The sequence below is a fragment of the Pleurodeles waltl genome, chromosome 6 (assembly GCF_031143425.1).
Source record: "Pleurodeles waltl isolate 20211129_DDA chromosome 6, aPleWal1.hap1.20221129, whole genome shotgun sequence".
In the NCBI taxonomy this organism is placed as follows: domain Eukaryota; kingdom Metazoa; phylum Chordata; class Amphibia; order Caudata; family Salamandridae; genus Pleurodeles; species Pleurodeles waltl.
Genome location: NC_090445.1, coordinates 125,366,316 through 125,389,603, shown reverse-complemented (window position 1 = coordinate 125,389,603; position 23,288 = coordinate 125,366,316). Strand labels below are relative to the sequence as shown.

The 23,288-nt window shown below is 48.9% G+C and overlaps 1 protein-coding gene across 4 annotated transcripts in view; it reads right to left on the bottom strand.

The window, feature by feature from the left end:
• The window catches only part of NFE2L1 (NFE2 like bZIP transcription factor 1), a 92,506-nt gene that overhangs the window by 11,674 nt on the left and 57,544 nt on the right, over positions 1–23,288 (bottom strand). For 3 of the 4 annotated variants that reach the window (XM_069237528.1, XM_069237527.1, XM_069237529.1), the window contains exon 5: positions 17,094–17,261. The exons of the other annotated variant lie outside the window; for it this stretch is intronic. In XM_069237528.1, coding sequence (XP_069093629.1) covers positions 17,094–17,261 — 168 coding nt within the window. The remainder of the gene's footprint in view (positions 1–17,093; positions 17,262–23,288) is intronic. 4 annotated transcript variants of the gene reach the window in all.

Genomic DNA, 23,288 nt, shown 5'->3' with positions numbered 1-23,288 from the left:
CTGTCAATGTAATACATTAATGCTCTTTTGACATCTAATGTATGTAGTGCCCTTTCAGCTACGGTATCTGGCTGTGGAAAGAACACTGGAAGTTCCACTGTTTGATTTAGATGGAACGGTGAAATAACCTTTGGCAAAAATTTAGGATTGGTCCTTAGGACGACTTTATTTTTGTGTAGTTGTATAAAAGGTTCCTGTATAGTAAACGCCTGAATCTCGCTTACTCTTCTCAGGGAAGTAATGGCGATGAGAAATGCCACCTTCCAGGTTAGGAACTGTATGTCGCAGGAGTGCATGGGTTCAAAAGGTGGACCCATAAGTCTAGTTAGGACAACATTTAGGTTCCATGAAGGAACAGGTGGTGTTCTTGGTGGTATAATTCTCCTAAGGCCCTCCATGAATGCTTTAATGACTGGTATTTTATATAGGGAAGTTGAATAGGTAGTCTGCAGGTATGCAGATATTGCTGCAAGGTGAATCTTAATGGAAGAGAAAGCTAGGTTAGATTTTTGTAAGTGAAGCAAGTAACCCACTACATGTTCTGGAGTTGTGTGTAATGGTTGTATTTGATTAATATGGCAGTAGCAAACAAACCTCTTCCATTTACTTGCATAGCAGTGCCTGGTGGATGGCCTTCTTGCTTGTTTTATGACTTCCATACATTCTTGGGTAAGTTGTAAGTGCCCGAATTCTAGGATTTCAGGAGCCAGATTGCTAGATTCAGCGATGCTGGATCTGGGTGTCTGATCTTTTGGTTGTGCTGTGTCAACAGATCTGGCCTGTTGGGCAATTTGATGCAGGGTACCACTGATAGGTCTAGCAGCGTTGTGTACCAGGGTTGCCTTGCCCAAGTTGGTGCTATCAATATGAGTTTGAGTTTGCTTTGACTGAGTTTGTTTACCAGGTAAGGAAGGAGAGGGAGAGGAGGAAAAGCGTAAGCAAATATCCCTGACCAGTTCATCCATAGGGCATTGCCTTGGGATTGTTTGTGTGGGTACCTGGATGCGAAGTTTTGGCATTTTGCGTTCTCCCTTGTCGCAAACAAGTCTATCTGAGGTGTTCCCCAGAGTTTGAAATAAGTGTTCAGAATTTGGGGGTGAATTTCCCATTCGTGGACCTGTTGGTGATCTCGAGAGAGATTGTCTGCGAGTTGATTTTGTATCCCTGGTATAAACTGTGCAATTAGGCGAATTTGGTTGTGAATTGCCCAATGCCAAATTTTTTGTGCTAGCAGGCTTAACTGCGTGGAGTGCGTCCCTCCCTGCTTGTTTAGATAATACATTGTTGTCATGTTGTCTGTTTTGACGAGAATGTATTTGTGAACTATTATTGGTTGGAAAGCTTTTAGTGCTTGAAAAACTGCTAGAAGTTCTAGGTGATTGATATGCAGTTTTGTTTGATGTACGTTCCATTGTCCTTGTATGCTGTGTTGATCGAGGTGTGCTCCCCACCCTGTCATGGAAGCATCTGTTATTACGTATTGTGGCACTGGGTCTTGGAAAGGCCGCCCCTTGTTTAAATTTATGTTGTTCCACCACAGAAGCGAGAGTTAAGTTTGGCGGTCTATTAACACCAGATCTAGAAGGTGACCCTGTGCTTGAGACCACTGTGATGCTAGGCATTGCTGTAAGGGCCTCATGTGCAGTCTTGCGTTTGGGACAATGGCTATGCATGATGACATCATGCCTAGGAGTTGTAATACCATCTTTGCCTGTATCTTTTGTGTTGGATACATGCGTTGTATGATGGTGTTGAAATTTTGAATTCTTTGTGGACTTGGAGTGGCTACTCCCTTTGATGTGTCTATTATGGCTCCCAGGTATTGTTGTACCTTGCGTGGCAGAATTTTGGATTTTGTGAAATTGACGGTGAACCCGAGTTTGAAGAGGGTTTGTATGATCTGATTTGTGTGATTTGAGCACTGTATGAACGAATGGGCCTTGATTAGCCAGTCGTCCAAATATGGGAACACATGTATTTGCTGCCTTCTTATGTGTGCAGCGACTACCGCTAGACATTTGGTAAAGACTCTTGGTGCGGTTGTTAATCCGAAAGGCAGTACCTTGAATTGGTAATGTATTCCTTTGAATACAAACCTTAGGTATTTCCTGTGAGATGGGTGTATTGGTATATGGAAATAAGCATCCTTGAGGTCTAAAGTTGCCATGTAGTCGTGTAGTTTTAGCAATGGCAATACTTCTTGTAGTGTGACCATGTGGAAGTGGTCTGATTTGATGAAAGTGTTCACTACTCTGAGGTCTAGGATTGGTCTCAGCGTTTTGTCCTTCTTTGGTATCAGAAAGTACAGTGAGTAAACTCCTGTGTTTATTTGTGTGTTTGGCACTAATTCGATTGCATTCTTTTGCAATAGTGCCTGCACTTCTATCTCCAGGAGATTGGAATGGTGTGTTGTTAAATTTTGTGCTTTTGGTGGTATGTTTGGAGGGAATTGTAGAAATTCTATGCAATAACCATGTTGGATAATTGCTAGAACCCAAGTGTCTGTAGTGATTTCCTCCCATGCTTTGTAATAATGACCTATTCTTCCCCCCACTGGTGTTGTGTGGAGGGGGTGAGTGACATGTGAGTCATTGTTTAGTAGTAGGGGTTTTGGGGCTTTGAAATCTCCCTCTATTTCTAGGGAATTGCCCTCCTCTATATTGTCCCCGAAAACCTCCTCTATACTGTCCCTGGTAAGTGGACGGTGTTGCTTGTGAGGTGCTGGCTTGTGTGCTTTGACCCCGAAACCCCCCTCGAAAGGGCGTTTTACGGAATGTGCTGTAATTCCCTCTGCTCTGCGGGGAGTAGAGTGCGCCCATGGCTTTGGCAGTGTCCGTATCTTTTTTGAGTTTCTCAATCGCTGTGTCCACTTCTGGACCGAACAGCTCTTTTTCATTAAAAGGCATATTGAGAACTGCTTGTTGAATCTCTGGTTTAAATCCAGACGTTCGGAGCCATGCATGCCGTCTGATAGTTACAGATGTATTAATTGTCCGTGCAGCTGTATCTGCAGCGTCCATGGAGGAACGTATCTGGTTGTTGGAGATGGTCTGTCCCTCCTCAACCACTTGTTTCGCCCTATTTTGGAAGTCCTTGGGCAGATGTTCAATGAGATGTTGCATCTCGTCCCAGTGGGCTCTGTCATAGCGCGCAAGTAGTGCCTGGGAGTTCGCGATGCGCCACTGGTTTGCAGCTTGTGCTGCGACTCTTTTACCAGCTGCATCGAACTTGCGGCTTTCTTTATCTGGGGGTGGTGCATCTCCAGATGTGTGAGAGTTGGCCCTTTTCCTAGCTGCTCCTACAACAACAGAGTCTGGTGGCAGCTGTGTAGTGATGAAAACCGGGTCCGTAGGAGGCGGCTTATACTTCTTTTCCACCCTTGGTGTGATTGCCCTACTTTTGACCGGCTCCTTAAATATGTCTTTTGCGTGCCGGAGCATACCAGGGAGCATAGGCAGGCTTTGGTAGGAGCTGTGGGTGGAGGAGAGTGTGTTGAACAAGAAATCATCCTCGACCTGTTCTGAGTGGAGGCTTACGTTATGAAATTGTGCTGCTCTAGCCACCACCTGAGAGTACGCGGTGCTGTCTTCTGGTGGAGATGGCTTTGTAGGGTAGGCCTCCGGGCTGTTATCTGACACTGGGGCGTCGTATAGGTCCCATGCGTCCTGATCTTGGTCACCCTGGCTCATGGTGGTGTGAGCTGGGGAGTGAGATGGAGTTTGTGCTGGTGAAACGTTAATCACGGGCGGAGGAGAGGGTGGTGGTGTAATTCTTTTAACCACTTTTGGTTGTGGTGCTTGTTCCGTCTGGAACTCCAACCTTCTCTTTCTCCTAATGGGGGGAAGGGTGCTTATTTTTCCTGTCCCCTGCTGAATGAAGATACGCTTTTGCGTATGGTCCACATCAGTTGCTTGTAGCTCTTCCTCAAACCTATGCTTTTGCATTTGGGAGGTTAGCGAGTGCTCTTCTGTATAAGAGCCTGAAGCTGGGTCGCTTGCAGTTTGTTTCGGCGTTGAAACTTTGTCTGCGTGTTTTTTCGGCTCCGAGGTGACTTTTTTCCTTTTCGGGGCCGAAACCTCTCGGCGTCGATCTGTTTCGGTGCCGCTGTCTCGGCGTCGAGCCGTGTCCACACCGGCATCTCGGTGTCGAGGCTTGTCTCCAGCACTTTCTCGGTCCCGAGAAGGCTGCGTGCCGGTGTCTCGACCGGAGTCGGACGATCTCGGCACTGTTTTGGCCTTTTTCGGTGCCGACGGTCGGTCACCGAATTTATGGGTCGAGCCATGGCCTGGTGGCAGTGGCGTCCCCTGGGCCTTGTAAATGTTTCTCTGTGTGGTTTTCGACGTCTTACTCACGGTTTGTGTATCGTCGAATCCTTCGGAGTCTGAGTCTTGGATCGAGAAGGTACCTTCTTCTTCCTGTTCCTCGAACTCCCGTTGGGCTGTCGGTGCGGACGCCATTTGAAGTCTTCTGGCTCGACGGTCTCGGAGTGTTTTTCGGGACCGGAACGCACGACAGGCCTCGCAGGTGTCTTCGCTGTGCTCAGGTGACAGGCACAGGTTGCAGACCAAGTGTTGGTCTGTGTAGGGGTATTTATTGTGGCATTTGGGGCAGAAACGAAACGGGGTCCGTTCCATCGGCGTTCTTCAGCACGCGGTCGGGCCGACCAGGCCCCGACGGAGGATCGAAAAACTACCCCGAAGGGCACCGGAGCTCTTCGATCTTCGATGCGGTGTGGAATCTAAGTACGCCGATCCCGAACGCAACAATACCGACGAAAATCTTCCGAAATTAGCTAATTTTCCGTTCCGAAACTCGGAGCGACAGGAACACGTCCGAACCCGATGGCGGAAAAAAAACAATCGAAGATGGAGTCGACGCCCATGCGCAATGGAGACAAAAGGAGGAGTCACTCGGTCCCGTGACTCGAAAGACTTCTTCGAAGAAAAACAACTTGTAACACTCCGGCCCAACACCAGATGGCGAGCTATTGCAGAACATGCGTATCTACAGCGACAGATGCCATCGAACAGAATGTTACCAAAACTAGAGGCTCGTTTAAATGGAAGTCCGAGGGGACTTTTGGTATTAAACGTGGGTTAGTGAGTAAGATTACTTTATCCTGTTTAATCTGTAAAAAGGGATCTTGAATTTACAGTGTTTGAATCTCACTGACTCGCCTAGCTGATGTTAGAGCAATGAGGAGAGCTACTTTCCAGGAAAGGAATTTCACAGAAGCTCTATGGACTGGCTCAAATGGTTGCCTCATGAGTTGTGCAAGAACAATGTTGAGACTCCAGGAGGGGGAGGGAGAAGGGTGGAAAAACTCTAAAAAGCCCTTTAGAAATCAATCACTCACTTAATCTGGGGGACCATAACGAAGGTGAAGAACCCAATAGTCTAAAAGACGAAATAGCCGCCAGGTGAACACTTATGGAGGAGTGGGCAAGACCTGAGTGTGCCAGATGCAACAAATAAGGCAATATTTGTTCCGATGATGAGGAAATAGGATCAATCTGTTGCTGCTGGTACCATAAACAGAATCTCTTCCATTTACATGAATATGTTTTGTTGGTGCTAATTGCTCTGGCCCTTGACAGTATATATCTACACTCCTGCGGGATGTCTAAATGTGCGACCTCATAGTGCTCAGGAGCCATGCTGATAATTACATTGCTTGAGGATTCGGATACAAGACTTGTCCGTTGTTCATTGTCCGCACATGTGGAGATATTTTTAGTGGGATGTGAGGTTTCACTGAGAAAAGAAGAAGCTGGGTGAACCAATGCTGGCGAGGTCAGTATGGAGCTATTAATATCAGTGTGCATGGTTCCCTCTTCATTTTGGTTAAGATCCTCGGGATCAAAGGAATGGACGTAAAAGTGTAGGCAAAGATTCCCCACCTTGCTATGGAAAACTCATTCCCCTATGATCCCCGTTGTTGATGCCAACTTGCATAGTATTGGCATTTGCTGTTTGACTGGCTGGCAAAGAGGTTGAGTTTTTCCCACTGAGAACATATGTGGTTGACCGTGGACTGGTTCAGTTCCCATTTGTGACAGACTGATTTTAGTCTGTTGCAAGAGTCTGCTATCTTGTTCTGGTTGCCTGGGAGATGAGCTGTTGTTAGCAGTATTCCATGCTGTATGGCCCAGTCCCATATCTCCTGAGCTTCCTTGGAGAGTGGAAGGGATCTTGTACCCCCCTGTATTGTCTGTTCTTATTACCACTTCTGAATCGGCCTTCTTTGGGAGGAACGCATACAAGGCTAGGTGAACTGCTTTTAGTTCTAATAGACTGATGTGCAGTGTTCGAAACGGTGGTGGCCATTTGCTACTTATGTGCAGGTCCTGCAAAAACGCTCCCCAACCGTCTAATGAGACGTCTGTGGTAATAAGCCATTGGACTGGCCGATGAGTAAATGCGAGGCCAATGGAAAGATGATGCTTCTGAGACCACCATGCCTGAGCTTTGGTGATGGCCGGAGTGATCTTGATGTGATCTTTGAAACTTCTGGAGACCTGAACCCACTGCACACTGAGTTGTTCCTGGAAGAGGCACATTCCAAGTCTGCAAAATGGAACTAGAGGGATGCATGAAGACATCATCCCCAATAACGACTTGTAAAGGCATACTGAAATTGAGTCTTTTCTTTGCACTGACTTTGCCAGAGATAGTATTCTTTGCTGTCTTTCTACAGTGGGGCAGGCTATGCTTGTTTGAGTGTTCAGGTTTGCCCCTAGAAAAGTGATTGTGCGTGAGGGCTGTGGTTTGCACTTCTCCCAATTTATAGTTAAACCTAAGCTGTTGAGTAAAGCTATGCACTTTTTTTGTTGACCTGCATGCTGCCGAGAAGTTGTTTGCTTTTATCAGCCAATCATCTAAGTATAGGTATACTTGATGCTTTCTTCTCCTGAGAAAAGCCGAAATAGGTGCTAGGCACTTCGTGAATATCCTGGGAGCTGATTTTAGACCAAATGGAAGGACTCTAAATTGAAAATGGCTTCTGGCTACAATGAATCGCAGGTACTGTCTGTGGGCTGGATGAATTGGGATGTGGAAGTCTAGAGGTAGCCAAAGGATCCATGGTTCAACCAGAGAAGGATGTCCTGTAGAGTTAGACTGGTGTGGCAGTTCCCACCGGCGGGAACAGGCGGAGGGACCGGAACGGCCACAGGCAGCGACCGACCGCGACTGACTGCAGCAGAGCCCCCTGCCCTAGGGGCTGAGCGCGCCTGGCGGAGTGCCTGGGGCCCGCCCTGTGACGCCCACGAACGGAAATCAAAGCTGCGGAGATCGTAGCGAGGGGTCAATCCCGGTGACGACTCCCGCAGCAGCACGCGTCAGCTGCCGGGCCCCCCCGGGATGCGCCCCCCTGGCTGGACCGATGCCCCCCAAAGGCCGACACAAGAGCAGAGCCATGGACCCCCTGACACCGCCTGGGGACGGAGAAGCGGACTCACTGAACCAATCACACGCCAAGGTCCAAGACACCCTAGACAAGATACTGGGAGCTATAGAGGACACAGTCAACGTTGCAACAGACATCAACCAGGTTGCGATTGAAGTGGGACTCCTGAGAGCTGAACATCATAAACTGGCTGACAGAGTCAAAGAAACGGATACCACGTTAGCGGACATCGCCCCGAGGCAGAAAGACATGGCGGCGGAAGTAATCTCGCTGGCCGACAGAGTAGCAAGACTTGAACATCGTGCTGAAGACGCGGAAGGGAGAAATAGGAGGAACAACGTATGCGTGGTGGGCCTCCCTGAAGGGTCCGAAGGGGCGAACATGGTCGAATTCCTGGAGAAATGGATGAGCACGGTGGTTGCACCGGGATGCCTGACTCCCTACTACACGCTGGAACGCGCCCACCACGTGCCGTCGAGACCTCTTGCTCCTGGCAGACCCCCGTGCAGTAATCGCTAAACTCCTGCACTACAAGGACAGGGATATTCTCCTACAGAAAGCCAGAGAGATGGGCCCGTTCAAAGTAGCAAACGGGGAAGTGGCGCCTATCTGGAGGTCCAGAACCGGCGAGCCTCATTCCTAGCGGTCAAAAGAGCACTACGAACCGAGGGGATTCAGTACTTGCTCCTATACCCAGCAAGGCTGAGAGTGATCATAGAGGGAAAGACCACATTCTTCCAATCCCTGGAGGAGTCATGGGACTGGCTGGAGAGGCGCGGATCCCAAACGGTACACCCAGTGCGGGAGGACGCCGGAGCAGGCGGGACCCGCCATGCATCTAGGGGGAGGAGGTCCAGAGGTCGTCCACGTCTGGCGCTGATGCAAATACAGAGAGAAACAGGCAGAAAGGCGGCCCTGGAGGAGGGGCCCGAGTGAGTGGCGAGGTGTCCCCCCGTGGTGGCTCGGAGGTAGAGTCAGACGACACAATGGTGTCCTCCGCTGGGGACTCGGGGAGCCCATCTCGGGCGCCAAAGGTGACCCCGCAAACAGCCGACGAACTCGGATAGCCCGTCTGCACCTGGAGACATGGCGTCCTGAATGAACGAGTGGCCCCTCCGGACATGGCCGCTCCCTCCCCCCCCCCTGACCTTATCTCTCGCCTGTCTTGCTCGGCTGGCGAGAACTGCAGTTATGTGTTTGGTAAAGTTGCATTCTTGCACAGTTTTTTGGGCTACCTATAGTTCCGGAGGTGCCCTGGGGCGGGGGAGTTGGGGTTTGCAGTTTCGAGTTAAATCAACAGCATGGGTAATAGAATCTGACTACAACACAGGAACAGGCACAGGAGTGGGTAGATTAGAATACTGGGCGCACCGGTCCCCCAATTATCAGACTACAAGAACAAGATGGCAGATTACAACATCATAACCTGGAATGTCAGGGGGATGGGCACCCCGGGCAAAAGACATAGAATACTATCATTCCTAAAGAGAAGGGGGGTACAGATAGCAATGTTACAGGAGACCCACTTGGCCCCGGGTGAGGGAGAGAAACGTAGGCGTAGATGGAGGGGGCAGGTGTTTGCCACGGAGTATTCAGCCTATGCAAGGGGCGCAATGATATGGATTAGAGCGGGTGTTCCCCTGACAATTGAAACCTCAAACATAGACAAGGAGGGCAGGTTTGTGATACTAGAGGGGAAGCTACATGGGACTCCATTAGTCATGAGTTGCATCTACGCCCCTAATCAAGACCAGGTTTCATTCATGACGAGCCCATCACGACACCTCACCCGCCAACACGTAGGGGAGGTTCTAATAGGAGGGGACTTTAACGCAGTACTAGACATAAACATGGATAGGTCCACCCCGCCCCTACAAGAAGCAACATCAGTTAAGATAGCACAAAGCCTGACCAAGTGGCTCGACGCATGGGGACTGGTGGACGTCTGGCGGGTGCATCATCCGACCGACAGGGATTACTCGTACTACTCGGGCCTCCACTGGGTGCACACTAGAATCGATAGGGTGGTCTGCACCCCGGGCCGGGCACGAGGGGTGACGCATTCTGAATACCTCGCCCGCACAATTTCAGATCATAACCCATTATTTTTAACATCGAGGGTAACACAGGATAGACCCCCCCTACCATCATGGCGGCTGGCCCCCGTGGCGCTGGAAGATCAGGCGTACAGAGAGGCGCTGCGTAGCTGTCAGAGCATATCGAAATTAATAAGGGATCCACCCCCTCCAGGGCAGTGGAATGGGAGACACTCAAGGTGGTGACGAGGGGTTTCTGTCTTGGGCAGTCGGCACGGGTGAGGAAAACGCTAGAAAAGGAGCTTATTGCCTTAGAGAAGGTCATGCACGAGGGGGAACTAAATCAGGGCCTTGCAGCACAAGGGGTAGAAGAATATAACCGTGCCCGAAGTGTACACTCCCAGGCCGAAGAAAAGCTCAGATGTCATAACATGCAGAAGTGCCTGGCAACCCTACAATCAGAGGAGGGGAGATCGGGCAAGCTTCTGGCGTGGCTGGTGCGCCCGGGTGGGGACAGCGAACCAATCACAAGCGTATCAGACAAAGAGGGAAACCGCAGACTTAGCCCAGGCCTCATCAATGACGCATTCAGAGATTATTACACGCACCTGTAAAGGAGATCTAGCAACCTTGAACCAATGGCATTTGACAATTATCTGCGGCAGATCCCGCTCCGGGTGCTGAGGCTAGAGGACAGGGACAGCCTGGGGGGGGCCGTGACCATAGAAGAGATTAATGATGCCATAGCACATCTAGCCCCTGGGAAGACCCCCGGCACAGACAGCCTTCCTATGGATTTTTACAAAAAATATAAATCCTTGTTAGCTCCTAGTCTGGCGGAGATGTACGCGGAAGCAGTGCAGAGCGGAGAGTTGCCGGGCACGCTGCGTGAAGCACTGGTAGTGCCACTCCCTAAGACCACCAACAGGGAAGCCTCGGTGACCGACGTCCGCCCGCTATCAATGCTGAACAGTGACTTTAAGATCCTCAGTAGGATATTGGCCGACCGTCTGCTTCCCCATATGCCCATGCTAATACATGCAGATCAAAACGGCTTCATTCCCGGTCGCAGCACCTCCCTAAATCTCAGGCGTATCTTCTCTATCATGCATATGCCCAAAGAATTGATTCCGCCGAAGGGGCTCCTGCTGGCGGTGGATTTCGAGAAGGCTTTTGATTCGATTAGGTGGGACTACCTGAAGTCGGTGATGGTGGGAATGGGCCTGGGAGAGAACTGGGTGAGATGGGTGGACTTGTTGTACTCGTCCCCACTGGCAAGAGTGAAGACAGGTAGGACAATATCTAGAACATACCGGTGTTTCGCGGAACCAGACAGGGGTGCCCCCTTTCCCCGCTGCTGTTTGCCCTGGCGATCGAGCCCCTCGCGGCTCATCTGCGGGAGGAGGGAGCGGGGAGGGGGGTAGTATGGGGGCCGGCTGAGCATATTGTCTCCCTGTATGCTGACGACATATTAATATACCTCGGGACGGTGCTAGTGGTCTCCCCTGGGCCCTTAGGGTCTTCGAGGACTTCAGTGAAGTTTCCAGACTACACCTAAACCGCTGCAAAACGTATGTGTTTCCCCTGACCCCTAGAAGTGCGCGCCCAGCAACATGCCCGACAGACGTAAACTGGGCCCCTCGGACCTTCAAGTACTTGGGTATTCAGATATTCCACGAGTTGGGAGACCTCGGAGAGGGTAATCTGGGCAGGGCACTACGATCCCCGAGGTCCTCGGTTGGGTTCTGGCGCTCTCTGAAGCTATCAGTAATGGCCAGCGTGGCATTGTCCAAAATGATTATGCTTCCCCGACTCCTCTATTACTATGTTAACTTACCGCTGCGGATCCCCCCCATCATGGTTCCGTGACCTGAACATGCTGCTAAGAGAATTAATTTGGGACCATGGTCGTAGACGCACTGCACTTATGACCCTCTGCAGGCCGACACATATGGGAGGACTGGGCGCCCCCGACTTTGAGGCTTATTACTTGGCATCCCAACTGCAGTGGGTGTCTGGCTGGCTGACGGGCAGAGGACTCTCGGACCTATGCACACCCCAGGGGATAATGGAAGCAGCATGGATAGTGGCACGTATGATAGGCAGGAAAATAACCCTACCTGGCAATAACATAATGACGAGCGTCGCATTGGCATGCTGGAAGAGGTGTATGAAAAGAGTGGGAGTGAGCCCCCCATATTCTCCGGCTTTACCGCTCTCGGCACTGGCTCTGGAATCTGGGGGGGGAAGGGCCCGGGGAATCTCGGGCTTGGCCCATGGACGAGAGCAGGGATTGAGACGGTGAGTGGACTTTTCGATGGGGGTGTGCTGAAGGAATTCCCTGCCCTGTCGGGAGTGGGTGTTCCCCGGGGCCGATTTCTACTTTTCGGGAGGCTGGTTCACACCCTGAAAGACCACTGGTGCACGATAAATGCAGAACCCGCAGTCCATGGGATACTGCACCTCCTGCTGACATCGAGGGAGGAACCCCATTTGATAGCCAAAATTTACCGGGCTCAGGCCCAGGCTGTATTAGACCCCCTGCAATCCTTGAGGGAGCGATGGGCAGGCACTATTGGGCGGGAACTGACGGACTTAGAATGGAACAAAGCACTGACATACCCTCGGGTGATTTCTCGTAATACGCGATTAAGATACATCCAATATAATTACCTACACAGAACGTACCTCACACCACACTGACTATTCCGAATATATGGGGGGGGGGGGGGGGGGGGGGGGGGCCAGGACGTGCCCAAGATGCTGGGGGGGCGAAGCGGACTTTGACCATATGGTGTGGAGATGCCCAGTACTTCAAGTTGGTTGGAAGGAGGCACTGGCTGTCCTCTCTCAGTTAATCGGAGCGGAGCTACGGCCCACCCCAGACTTGTGCTTGTTGGGTCTCAGGCCGACTGAGTTAAAGGGGAAAGTAAGTGGGCGTTTCCTGGACCTAACATTGGCCCTTTATAAAAGGCTGATCTCAAAGAGTTGGAAGTCCTCGGTCCACCCCTCATTAGCTGACTGGAAAAGGGATGTTATGAAAGGGTCCAGGGCCGAACTGCAGGTCCTGAAGGCTGAGGAGGCCAAGGGCATCCGACAGGTTCCCATTGCCCCGTCCTGGGAAGAACTGGTGACGACTTGGGATGGGCTATCCAAGAGGACAACAAACGCCGAAGTAAGAGTGGGAGAGGTTTAGCACATCCTAGGGGGTGGTCCCGAGGAGGGGGCTGCCCAGGTGGTACCTTTGGGATCACCGCACGGATACCTGGTCTGCATGGAGTAATGCGAAACAGAGACGAACGAGTTACCACCAGCCACAACGCCACAAGAGCTGGGGGGGGTGAGAGAACTGCTGCCCCACTCTCACACTGGTGCGCCCTGGGCATGGCCTTCTCAATTATGTTATTATGCCTCAGTTCCTTGAATAGTACCAACCACAAATCTCACCCACACAATGCTATAATGTTGACCTTTCTGTTCAGTTTACATACCCTTCCTTCCCCCCCCAGTTTCCCTTTTTTCCCCCTTCTTTCCCTTCTTCCCCCTATTCTCGTTCTTCGTTCTCTTATGGTTTCTCCTCCAAGTTGTAGACTGGAACGAGTTTCTTCTTCTTAAACTTGTTATTCATATGCATGACACAAACCAATGCTATAGATCAACGAAGAGCACAGCACAAACTGTCATTGGGTCTGGAGTAGTAGAGTCCGGGCCTGACAAACGCATAAATGCTAATGTGTGCATCACAGGTATATACAAAGAAGCACGAGTAATGTACACCACAAGTGCGGCTTGTTTTAATGATCATGTATAACGAGTGCAATTGTTTATCTTGAATAGACATATAAATGTATAATAACAAAATGTTAATAAAAATATATTTTAAAAATTTTTTAAAAAATCAAACAGATGGCCTTTTATTTTATTTTGTACTTCCGGCCGAAACAATGTGGCCTTCAGCCAACCTGGTCTTCTGAGGACAGCAGCCCCTGCAAGCTGACGAAATGCAGTAGTGGCTATGTCTATTGCACAGTCAATTATTTCTGTTGATGTGCGTTCCCCTTCATGCAATATCTTTTTAGCTTACGCTTTAGTGTCCTGCAGCAATTGACCAATACATGGGGTGATGTCAGCCCATGCTTGTCTGTCATATCTAGGTAAAACAGCAAGGGAGTTAGCTGCTCTTACAGTCAGATTGGACATTGGATAATATAGGCAAAATATTTTCTTCAATCGTCTTCCTTCCTTGTCCGGAGGTGCGCATATTGGTGCACAGGGATTTTTGGATCTTCTCTGGGCTGCTTGTGTTATCACCGAACCTGGGTGAGGGTGACCAGTCAAGCATGCTGGAGCATCTTCAGTTGCTTTATATTGCTTGTCTAGGCGTGGAAGCGCTGCTGTGACTGTTGCTGGGTTTTGCATGGCTTTCAAACCTTCTTCTCATATGTAATTAAAGTCATAGAGAAAGCAATCAGTTTGCTTGGATGGCATGGGAAGTGCAAATCGTTTAGCAGCCCTTTCCATAAGATTATGGAATCCTCCAATGCCATTGGGAGGGGAGTCTACTTTTGAAGGTGAAGGAAAAGGTGGGGCTGTTATTATATATTCGTCCCACTCAGACTGGCTGTCGAGGAGTTTGCCTTACTCTTGTTCTCGTTCAGATATGTCAGTGTCTTGTGGGAGGGTCATATCAGGTGTGAGCACATTTGCCAAAAGTAAAGTGGTAGGGCTCTGACGCGGGGTGGCTACCTAAGAGGTTGGAGTAGCTAATGGTTGAGGTTGTACTTCTTCCGACTATAAAACACCTTTAGTCGGCTAACATTGCCTGCAAGTCAGTTAAAGTGTTCGGCATATAAAATCCCTCTTGATATGGATGCTCATGAGCATAGTATTGTGGGTCATAAGCTTCACTATACTTGTTGTCCTCATCTTGGTACTTTACATTTAACTGTGAGGGGCTGTGCGCAAATGGAACCCCATCATACGATTTGTCATCACCATCAAAAAGGTGGGCTGGTATTTTACTTGAAGTATGCTCCGGAGTAATTTTTGTAGTTTCCTGTCTTTTGTGTATTTTTTCTCTTGTCGATGGTGTCGGCGTGAAAGAAGCACTCGTCGATGCTGCCTTTGTCATTGAAGATATTTTAACTGTCAACGGCTTTGAGGTGGAGGCTACCATTGACTACGTCTCTGTCAATGACGACGGCAATGAAGATACCAAGGTTACCGTCGTGGATGTTGCCCTCATCAACAGTAGGTAACTTCTCAGACGCCGTCGGAAAGGCTGTCGTCGGGACTAGTAAAGAAACCATCGACGATGGTGGGACAGATCTCGTCGTTGCCTTCATCGACTAGGTTGTCAACGTTGGGGATTTTAAAAGTGGTCTGTCGCCTAGAGGAGCAGAGGAAGGCTTCTTAAAGGAGTGAGATGACTTAGAACGAGGAGTATGAGGCATAGATGATGATTTTCTAGCCCTTTAGGACCTGCTTGAATATCCTCTCACCTTTTGAGGAGAGTTTGTGAGGAGAGGAAGAAGGGCTGTGGCCTTTGTAAGACCCTGAGGATCTTTTTATAGGCTTTTCTTGGCTGCTCTGAGGAGTACCTTCACTTAGAAGACCTCACTTTTTTTTGTGATCGCGTGGAAGATGTACAGGTATCGTCACTCTCCAAATCTGAGACTGGATTATCTCTAGATTTAAGTTTTTGCAGCCATATCAACAATCTGCGTTCTCTATCCTTCAGGGTTTTAAAGGAAAAAGTGCTGCATAGCTTGCAATCCTTTGCAGAGTGGCCTGGATAAAGGCAGTATATGTACTTCTGGTGATGGTCTTCAGAGTGCAACCTCTTTTTACCACAAGTTTTACAGGATCTGAATAAACACTTTCTCTCCTTGTCCGACATGGTAGAGGCATTACCAGGTATCAGTCAGAATTAGCTGAGAAGAATTTAATATTTTGGGTATCCCAAAAATAGAATAGAGAAGAGCAGAGCTCTGGAGAACACTCCCCAGCTCGCCGTGCGGTAGAAAATCTGAGGAACTGGAGCTTCTCTCAAGAATGTTCTTAAAGGTGGCGGACTCTTAAGTATGGTCCTTTTTCTTAAAATGACTGATAGAATGCTAAACTGAGAGACCTAAGGGCCTTTAGGTTTAACCTATGTTAGTACTATTAATTAAAAGGTACTGGGGACTCCCATCTCGACGACGGGGAACGATTCAAGCATGTGAATCTATGAAAGTCCCAATACTGGAGTAACCCGTTGATCTTGATAACTGTGGAGCAAAGCCTGGAGTGTCTAGAGTTGGAGCGATTATATTTGGATCCACAGTAAGGACTCCAGGACACCTTTAAAAGCGTCTGATCTTCCTATAGGCTTTGGTGGATTTCTAGGATGCTCAACACAAGTTATGGGAGAGGTAGTACAGGCTGTAGGAGCCATTGAAGCCACAGGAGTAACAGGCACACAAAAGTTGGTGTTAAAACTTGAGGTACCTTGAATGAGGAGTTGGTGGAGCAGAGGGAACACACTGGGTTTAAGCTCATCATGGAGAATATGAGCTTGAATTGTCTGAATTCAGTGTATGTAGCAATTTCCTCCTCTTATCTTGCAAACCCAAATTTACGAGTGGTCCTATTCCATGTCCAATGCCTCCTCAAAGGTAATGCAGTCTTTGACACTGACTGCATTTCTGTCTTAGACTTGCCTCTAACTTTTGTTGTCCAACGCAATGTTAGAGAGTTAGGACGGAGAGAGTTACTTTATTCTCCACAAGCTAAGTCGACTGGGTGCACCAATTGTTTTCTTCTGTCAAGCCTTTCCTTGGTCTGCTTCTCGAGGACTCCACCGATACAGTGGATTGGGCTGTGGTAGCGGGGGGAATAGTCTCACATCATCTATCATTTTTGGATGCTTGAGCTGATCTTGCAGGTCAACACAAATTTTCTCCCAGTCCTCAAGTGCCCTCCTGGACATGTTCTGAAAGAGAGGAGTTTGGACAATGGGAAACCGGGAAGGCACACCATACGGACATCACACGTCTTTGTTTGGGCCTTTTCTCCCACAAGTAGGATACTTCACAAAAAAGGAGGGCATTTTGTTAAGAAAAAAATATTTTCTTTGGTCAGAAATACAAAAAGTAAAAACATACTCTTTCTTGGTGCTGAAAGGCATGGAGTAAAGTTATTTTTGGGAGGCTTGGAAAGGTTTTCAAAGAGGAAAAAAAAACAAAAAAGCTGAGCTCAATACTCCAAAGCTGCTGAAAACAAAAAAAAAGAGCAGGTTCACCGGTTTCCAAGAGCGCATGAGGTGATACTGGTAGCATGCTATGCCATAAAGCAGTAGTAACAGTTTTTCCCAGCCTTTTAGGCTACATTCCTCTTCTTTCATCTTGCAATTTTTTTTAAAGGGTTTCTGAAAGGGCTTTCTTGTAACCATACTGAAAATAAGGACTTTTTCAAATTACTTTACTTTTTTTAAAATAAAATGACTGAAAATTGATAATATAGCTTGTAAAAGGCTGTAAAATATTTCTTCTAAAAGTTTTTTTTCCCCCAAAAAAATAATCTTGCATATTTTGGTAAAAAGTGGTCTGGGATACTGTGCCTCAGCAGGACAATACTTAAAACTGTAGTGACTTCAGCAATTAACAAACCTGAAGGTCCATTATAGACATCAGATCCTGCCACTGCTGCTCCAAATCCAGGGGAGACTCAGTATCTGGGAGAAGAGGTGATAAAAGATCCTCTGAAGTCACTGATGATGTGCCTTCACTGACACTTGACTCTGCTTCTATCAAACCGGAGGGAACAGCAGCCGGAAACTAGGTGAAACAATACATTAATGTGTTAAGATTTGCAAAAATGTTCTATTTGTTATCTAAAATATTAAAAAAAAAAAAAAAAAAAAAAAGGAGGATGGCCCAATAAAGACTAGGTACAGTGGAATGTGGCCAATCTAGTGGAATAGGCCTGGCAGGAAGGTATTGAATGTGCACACTAGCCACTATTCCCATCCATTCAGTGGCTAGCCTGCAATGTAATTGTAGAACTGAAAACATCTTCTATATATGTTCATTTATAGCACTGAGCATCTACTCCTGTGCATGTGATTAGCACATACACTATTATACCCAACTTCTGCAACCTCTTCCCCATTTGCAGATGTCGGAGCCCAGTAGATCAGAATGATGCCAGAGGTTACTAGGAGGGTGCTTGTGTGTCCTTAAAAGAAAAAGTAAAAAGAAGACAGCACTGGGTAGCCAATGTAAAGTTGAATGCCACACATTTATTTAAAAATTCTATATCCATCTGTGGGTCTAAGTTTGCTGTGCCAAAACAATTCACTGCACTTAGTCACGTTTTAAAGAAAAACGTCGTCTCTGGGCATAATACAGATGGTCTATTCTCGATGGGTCAAAATGTCTGATCAAGTAATTATTTTGCCATTGGTGGGAGAAAGGGTGGATACTTTAACATTTGCGAGGCAACAGCTTGCCATTATTGTACTTCATTATTGCACACATAATTAGTCTTCCTAAACACCAATGCATCTCTTTAAAAAAATGTGCATTGATATCAAATAGTTGTTAGCTATCAGTAACAGAGATAGACATAGTTGTTTGGCACATAGGGATCTGTGAAGCAAATCTTGAAAAAAAAAAAAAAAACATTCTACCTTAACTGCAAGAGCAAGAGGGGCTTCAAGGGAATGGGTGGGGAGTGATGTAACAACCATTGAGGAGGAGGGGGGAGGGAGTGGGCAGGGAGAGCCTTGATCATGAAGCCTTTTGTGAGGGGAGGGGTGGGGTCGAAGGCAGACTAGGTAAAAAAGAAAATGCTGGATTGGGCAGAGCAATGGAAGTGGGAGACAGCAACCTGGATCACTTTGGATGGGAGCAGGTTTTGCGGGGGACTACGCAGAGCAGAAAAATAAAAATACACATTGCAGAGAGGAACAAAACACATGCACTCACATTGAAGGCTGATAGCAAAAGCCTCATAATACGTTAAACCATTATATTTATCAACCAAGTCTTAGTTTGCCTAATGATGCCTTTTCCCCCCTGTGGTTTGTTAGTCTAGCTCAGCCTCACATATTTCCACTTCTAATCTCTTGAAAGTCCTTGCAGTGTCCCCAGCACACTGCCTGCTTAGTTATACTGGTCAGTGCATTGCTCTGCCTCCCGTGGCTCCACCATCTAAGTAGAGCCCTTTCCCTGGCTCCTTTGAACTCCTGACCCCTGTCAGGGGTTAGAGGACATCCTCCACCCACAGCCTTCTGCCTGCGCCTCATCCCTGGTGTCTAGTGGGAGAGCTCTGCTTTCCTACTAGGCTACCTTCTGCCTCTCTCCTCCTTTTGCTTTGCTCTGCTCTCTGCTCCACTACCGTCCCTTAGTGCTCCTTTTCCTCTCTCACTCCGCTCTCTCTCACTTTCACTCTCCCTCCCCCGCCCCCTTTTTCGTGCCTTTTTTCGTCCCCCTCCCACCTCTCCTCTCCTCCCCCCCCCCCCCAACCTCCCTACTTAATGGCGGCCGCTGAGTGGCCATGCCACTGGCAAGCCAGTCTGCGCTGTGACCGCGCCCAGCGCCAGAACGCCTGGCTCCCGTCCCCCCCATTGCCGCCATGCACGTCTTCACTACGCCGCCGCCACCCTCTGCGCCCTCAACACCGGACTCTTCACCTGCCGGAACTGCACCTTCACCAGCCTCCACGCCAACAACACACCCACCAAGGCAGGATGCAATTATCTCAGGTTTATCCTCCTCAATACCCGCTCTGTCCACAAGCATGCAGCAGAGCTATAGAATCTACTCGACTCAGCCTCCCCAGACGTCGCCTTCCTGACCGAGACCTGGATGAACCTCTCCTCAGCGCCCGACATCGCCATAGCGATCCCGGACGGCTACAAGATCACCCGCAGAGACCGCTCCACCAAACCAGGAGGAGGCATCGCCATCATCCACAAGAACACTCTCAGGATCACGACCAACACCAATGACACCCTTAGCACCGCCGAACTCCTGCACTTCCAAATCCACACTGACCCAAACAGCACCCTTCGAGGGACCCTCGTCTACAGGCCTCCCGGCCCACGACAACAGTTCAGCGACTCCATTACCGACATCAGCATGCACTCTCTCGCATCCACTGACTACATACTCCTCGGAGGCTTAAACTTCCACCCGAGAACACCAACACCACCACCCTACTCGACAACCTCTCCAACCTCAGCCTAAAACAGCTCCTCATGACACCAACCCACTCTGCAGGACACACACTCGACCCTATTTTCTCCGCCAGCAATCCCGTCTCTTTCAGCCACACCACTGAACTCCACAGGACAGACTACCGCTGCATCCACCACTTCTTCAAGAAACCCACAACACACCACCATCCACAACGGATCCCCCACCGTAGCTGAAACAAGATAACTGAAGACCAACTTATCACAACCCTCTCCCGGAACCCACCCATCGACACCACTAACACTGACCCAGCTGCCCGCAACTTCAGGCAATGGGTCAACACCTGTGCCAATACTCTAGCCCCAATCAAGAATCCCTCCAATAGACACACCGACTGAAAGGCCTTCTGGTTTACCGGCGACCTCCACAAATCTAAGCAAACCTGCCGAAGACTTGAAAGAAAGTGGCGCCAAGATCAGGCGCTGGACCACCACACAGCCTTCAAAAACGCCATCCGCAGACACTACCAACTCATCCGAGCCGCTTAAAGAACCGCCTTTAAAGACCGAATCCACAACAACGCACACAGCCAAAAGGAGCTCTTCAACGTCGTGAAGGAACTCTCCAACCCCAGCTCCAACGTCAACGACATCCCACCATCCCAAGACTCCCTAGCAAGATTGCAGACATCCATGACCGCTTCAGCACCCAGACACCCCCCTGGCAACCACCAACACCACAGATTCACCTCCGACCAACCTCCTGCTCTCCTGGACCCCCGTCAACGACACCATCGAAATCATGAACACCATCCAATCCGGCTTTCTATCTGACCCCTACCCTCACCACATCCTCAACAAAGCAAGCTCCGTCATCGCACCCCAACTACGGAAGATCATCAACAGCTCCTTCGAGTCTGCCACCTTCCTGGAGAGCTGGAAACACACCGAGATCAACGCCCTCCTCAAAAAACCCAAGGCGGACCCAAAGGACCTCAAGAACTTCCGGCCTATCTTCCTGCTCCCCTTCCCAGCAAATGTTATTGAGAAGGCCGTCAACAGACAACTAACCCGCTTCCTAGAGGAGAACCACACACCCTGGACCCTTCCCAATCTGGATTCCGCAGCAACCACAGCACCAAAACTGCCCTCATCGCCGCCACCAACATCAGAACCATACTGGACAGCGGTGAAACCGCGGCCCTCATCCTCCTGGACCTCTCGGCCACGTTCGACACAGTCTGCCACCTTACCCTACGCTCACGCCTCAGCAATGCTGGAATCCGCGTCAGAGCCCTGGAGTGGGTCACCTCCTTTCTCACCCGCAGAACTCAAAGAGTCCGCCTCTCCCCATTCTGCTCAGAGGCCACTAAAATAATCTGCGGCGTACCCCAGGGTTCATCCCTCAGCCCGACCCTCTTGAACGTTTACATCACCCAATCCCACAACCTCAACATCATCTCAAAAGCCAATGACGCCCAGCTGATCCTCTCCCTCACCAAGGACTCCGCCAAGACCTACCTCCACGAAGGAATGAAGGCCATCGCCAAATGGAGGAAGAGCAACTCCTTCAAACTCAATTCGGACTAGACGGAAGTCGATCTTCGGCTCCACCCTCTCCGCATGGGATGACTCCTAGTGGCCTGCCACTCTTGGAACGGCTCTGACTCCCACTGACCATATGCGCAATCTAGGATTCATCTTGGACTCCTCACTATCCATGACCCAGCAAGTCAATGCCATCTCCTCCTCCATCACTCTCCGCATGCTCTGAAAGATCTACAAATGGATACCCACCGAAACCAGAAGAACAGTCACCCAAGCCCTCGTAAGCAGCAAACTGAACTACAGCAAAGCCCTCTACGCAGGAACCATGGCCAAAATCCAGAAGAGGCTGCAACGCATGCAGAACGCCTCATCCTGGACATCCCCTGCCACATCACAGACCACCTAAAAAACCTGCACTGGCTCCCAGTCAACAAGAGAATCGCCTTCAAACTCACCCACGCTCACAAAGCACTGCACAACACCAGACCAGAATACCTCAACAAACGAATCTCCTTCTACACCCCGACCTGGCATCTCTGCTGACCTCCCCCTCACACCTTCCCACGCGTCCGCAGAACTATAACTGGCTATAACTATAACATTTCCACACCTCGCCGCCAAAACGTAGAACACCACCCACCTGCACCAGACCAAAGACCTCCTTACCTTCAAGAATCTTCTGAAGACCTGGCTGTTCGAGCAGTAGCAGAACCAACCCCCCCCCCCCCCCCCAAGCTCCCCTTCCCTGCCCCCCCCTCCCTCAGCACCTTGAAACCCTCACGGGTGAGTAATGCGCTTTACAAATCCCTGATTGATTGATAATTGCCCTTCCTATGTATGCCTTGAATGCCTCCCAGACCACATCTGGTCTGCTGACTGATTCCCCACTGAAATGACAATATTCTGCAAACATCTACCTCATAATAAATAGTCTAATAGGGCTTCTGTTGGAAGCTGCTGCGGTCTACACCTGGCAATGAGTTCTGGGATCTTTCATACCAACAGAATGTGTGAGTAATCAGACAGTATGCAGGATAATACGTTAGTTGGCCACCAAGGTGCATCCATCCATAGATGGAAGTCAGTAGTCTAGACACAATGATTCATCATATGCGGACGAATAATGTGTCATCTTGTGTCTCTGGATTTCAGCTTCTTGAAATATCCACTAGTCTGTATTCCTTTACCAAGTTTGTTAATATTTTAGAGGATGAGGACTGGGCAGGATGTGGGCTTTGTGTGTTCCTTGGCTGCCTGTATTAGTGTTAAAATCTTCTCCATAGAGCACTGTTTTCCAGAGTCAGGTTTTTACATATTGTGAAGCGATGCTTGAAACAGTCTGGAATGGATCATCTATTTTTGAACCATATACATTAACAAATGTGATGGGTGCATGGCCTAATTTACCTTGCTCTATTGGATACTCTCAGTGTGGCCAAATATTAAAAGGCAACTGTTTCTTTATTTACGAATGAGGCCACCCCCTCTGGCAAGCAAGCTATATGAAGGACAGAACTGTGGAGCGTCCCATCTCTTGTCAATCTACCTCTCCCTATCAGACAACAAATGTGTTTCCTGTAAGAATGCAGCTGAAATGTTATGTCTCAGGATATATGTCAAAGCCCTATGTAACCAAGTTTTTAATGGTAAAATGAGGATAAAGGGGTAGAGTAGTAATAGTGTGATTCAACTCTGGATAAGAGGTTGCACAACATCTTTGTGTTGTCTCTGTCATCAGAGAAGATCCAGGAGCCGCCAAGGCCTCAGTCATTCAGAAAGAGAAATCATCCTCACCTGAAGTTTTCAATTTATGGAGGGCTCTCAAAATCAATGGAAATGGAGGAAACCCATACAGAAGATTTGGTGGCCAATCTATCAAAGGTATTGGCTTTGGGAACCAGCACAAGATGTCGGCAAGAAAAGACTTAAACGAGTGAGGCAGCTGAATGGAGTGATCTACAAGTTACTTACCTTCGGTAGCGAAATATCTGAGACATATTCTAGTTGCAGATTCCTTACCTTAGAATTTTCCCTAGGCGTCAGACTGGATCCAGATATTTTTCTTCGAGCAATACTCTTGCGGGTCGGTAGGTAGAGTTGATCGACTCCGTGGGCA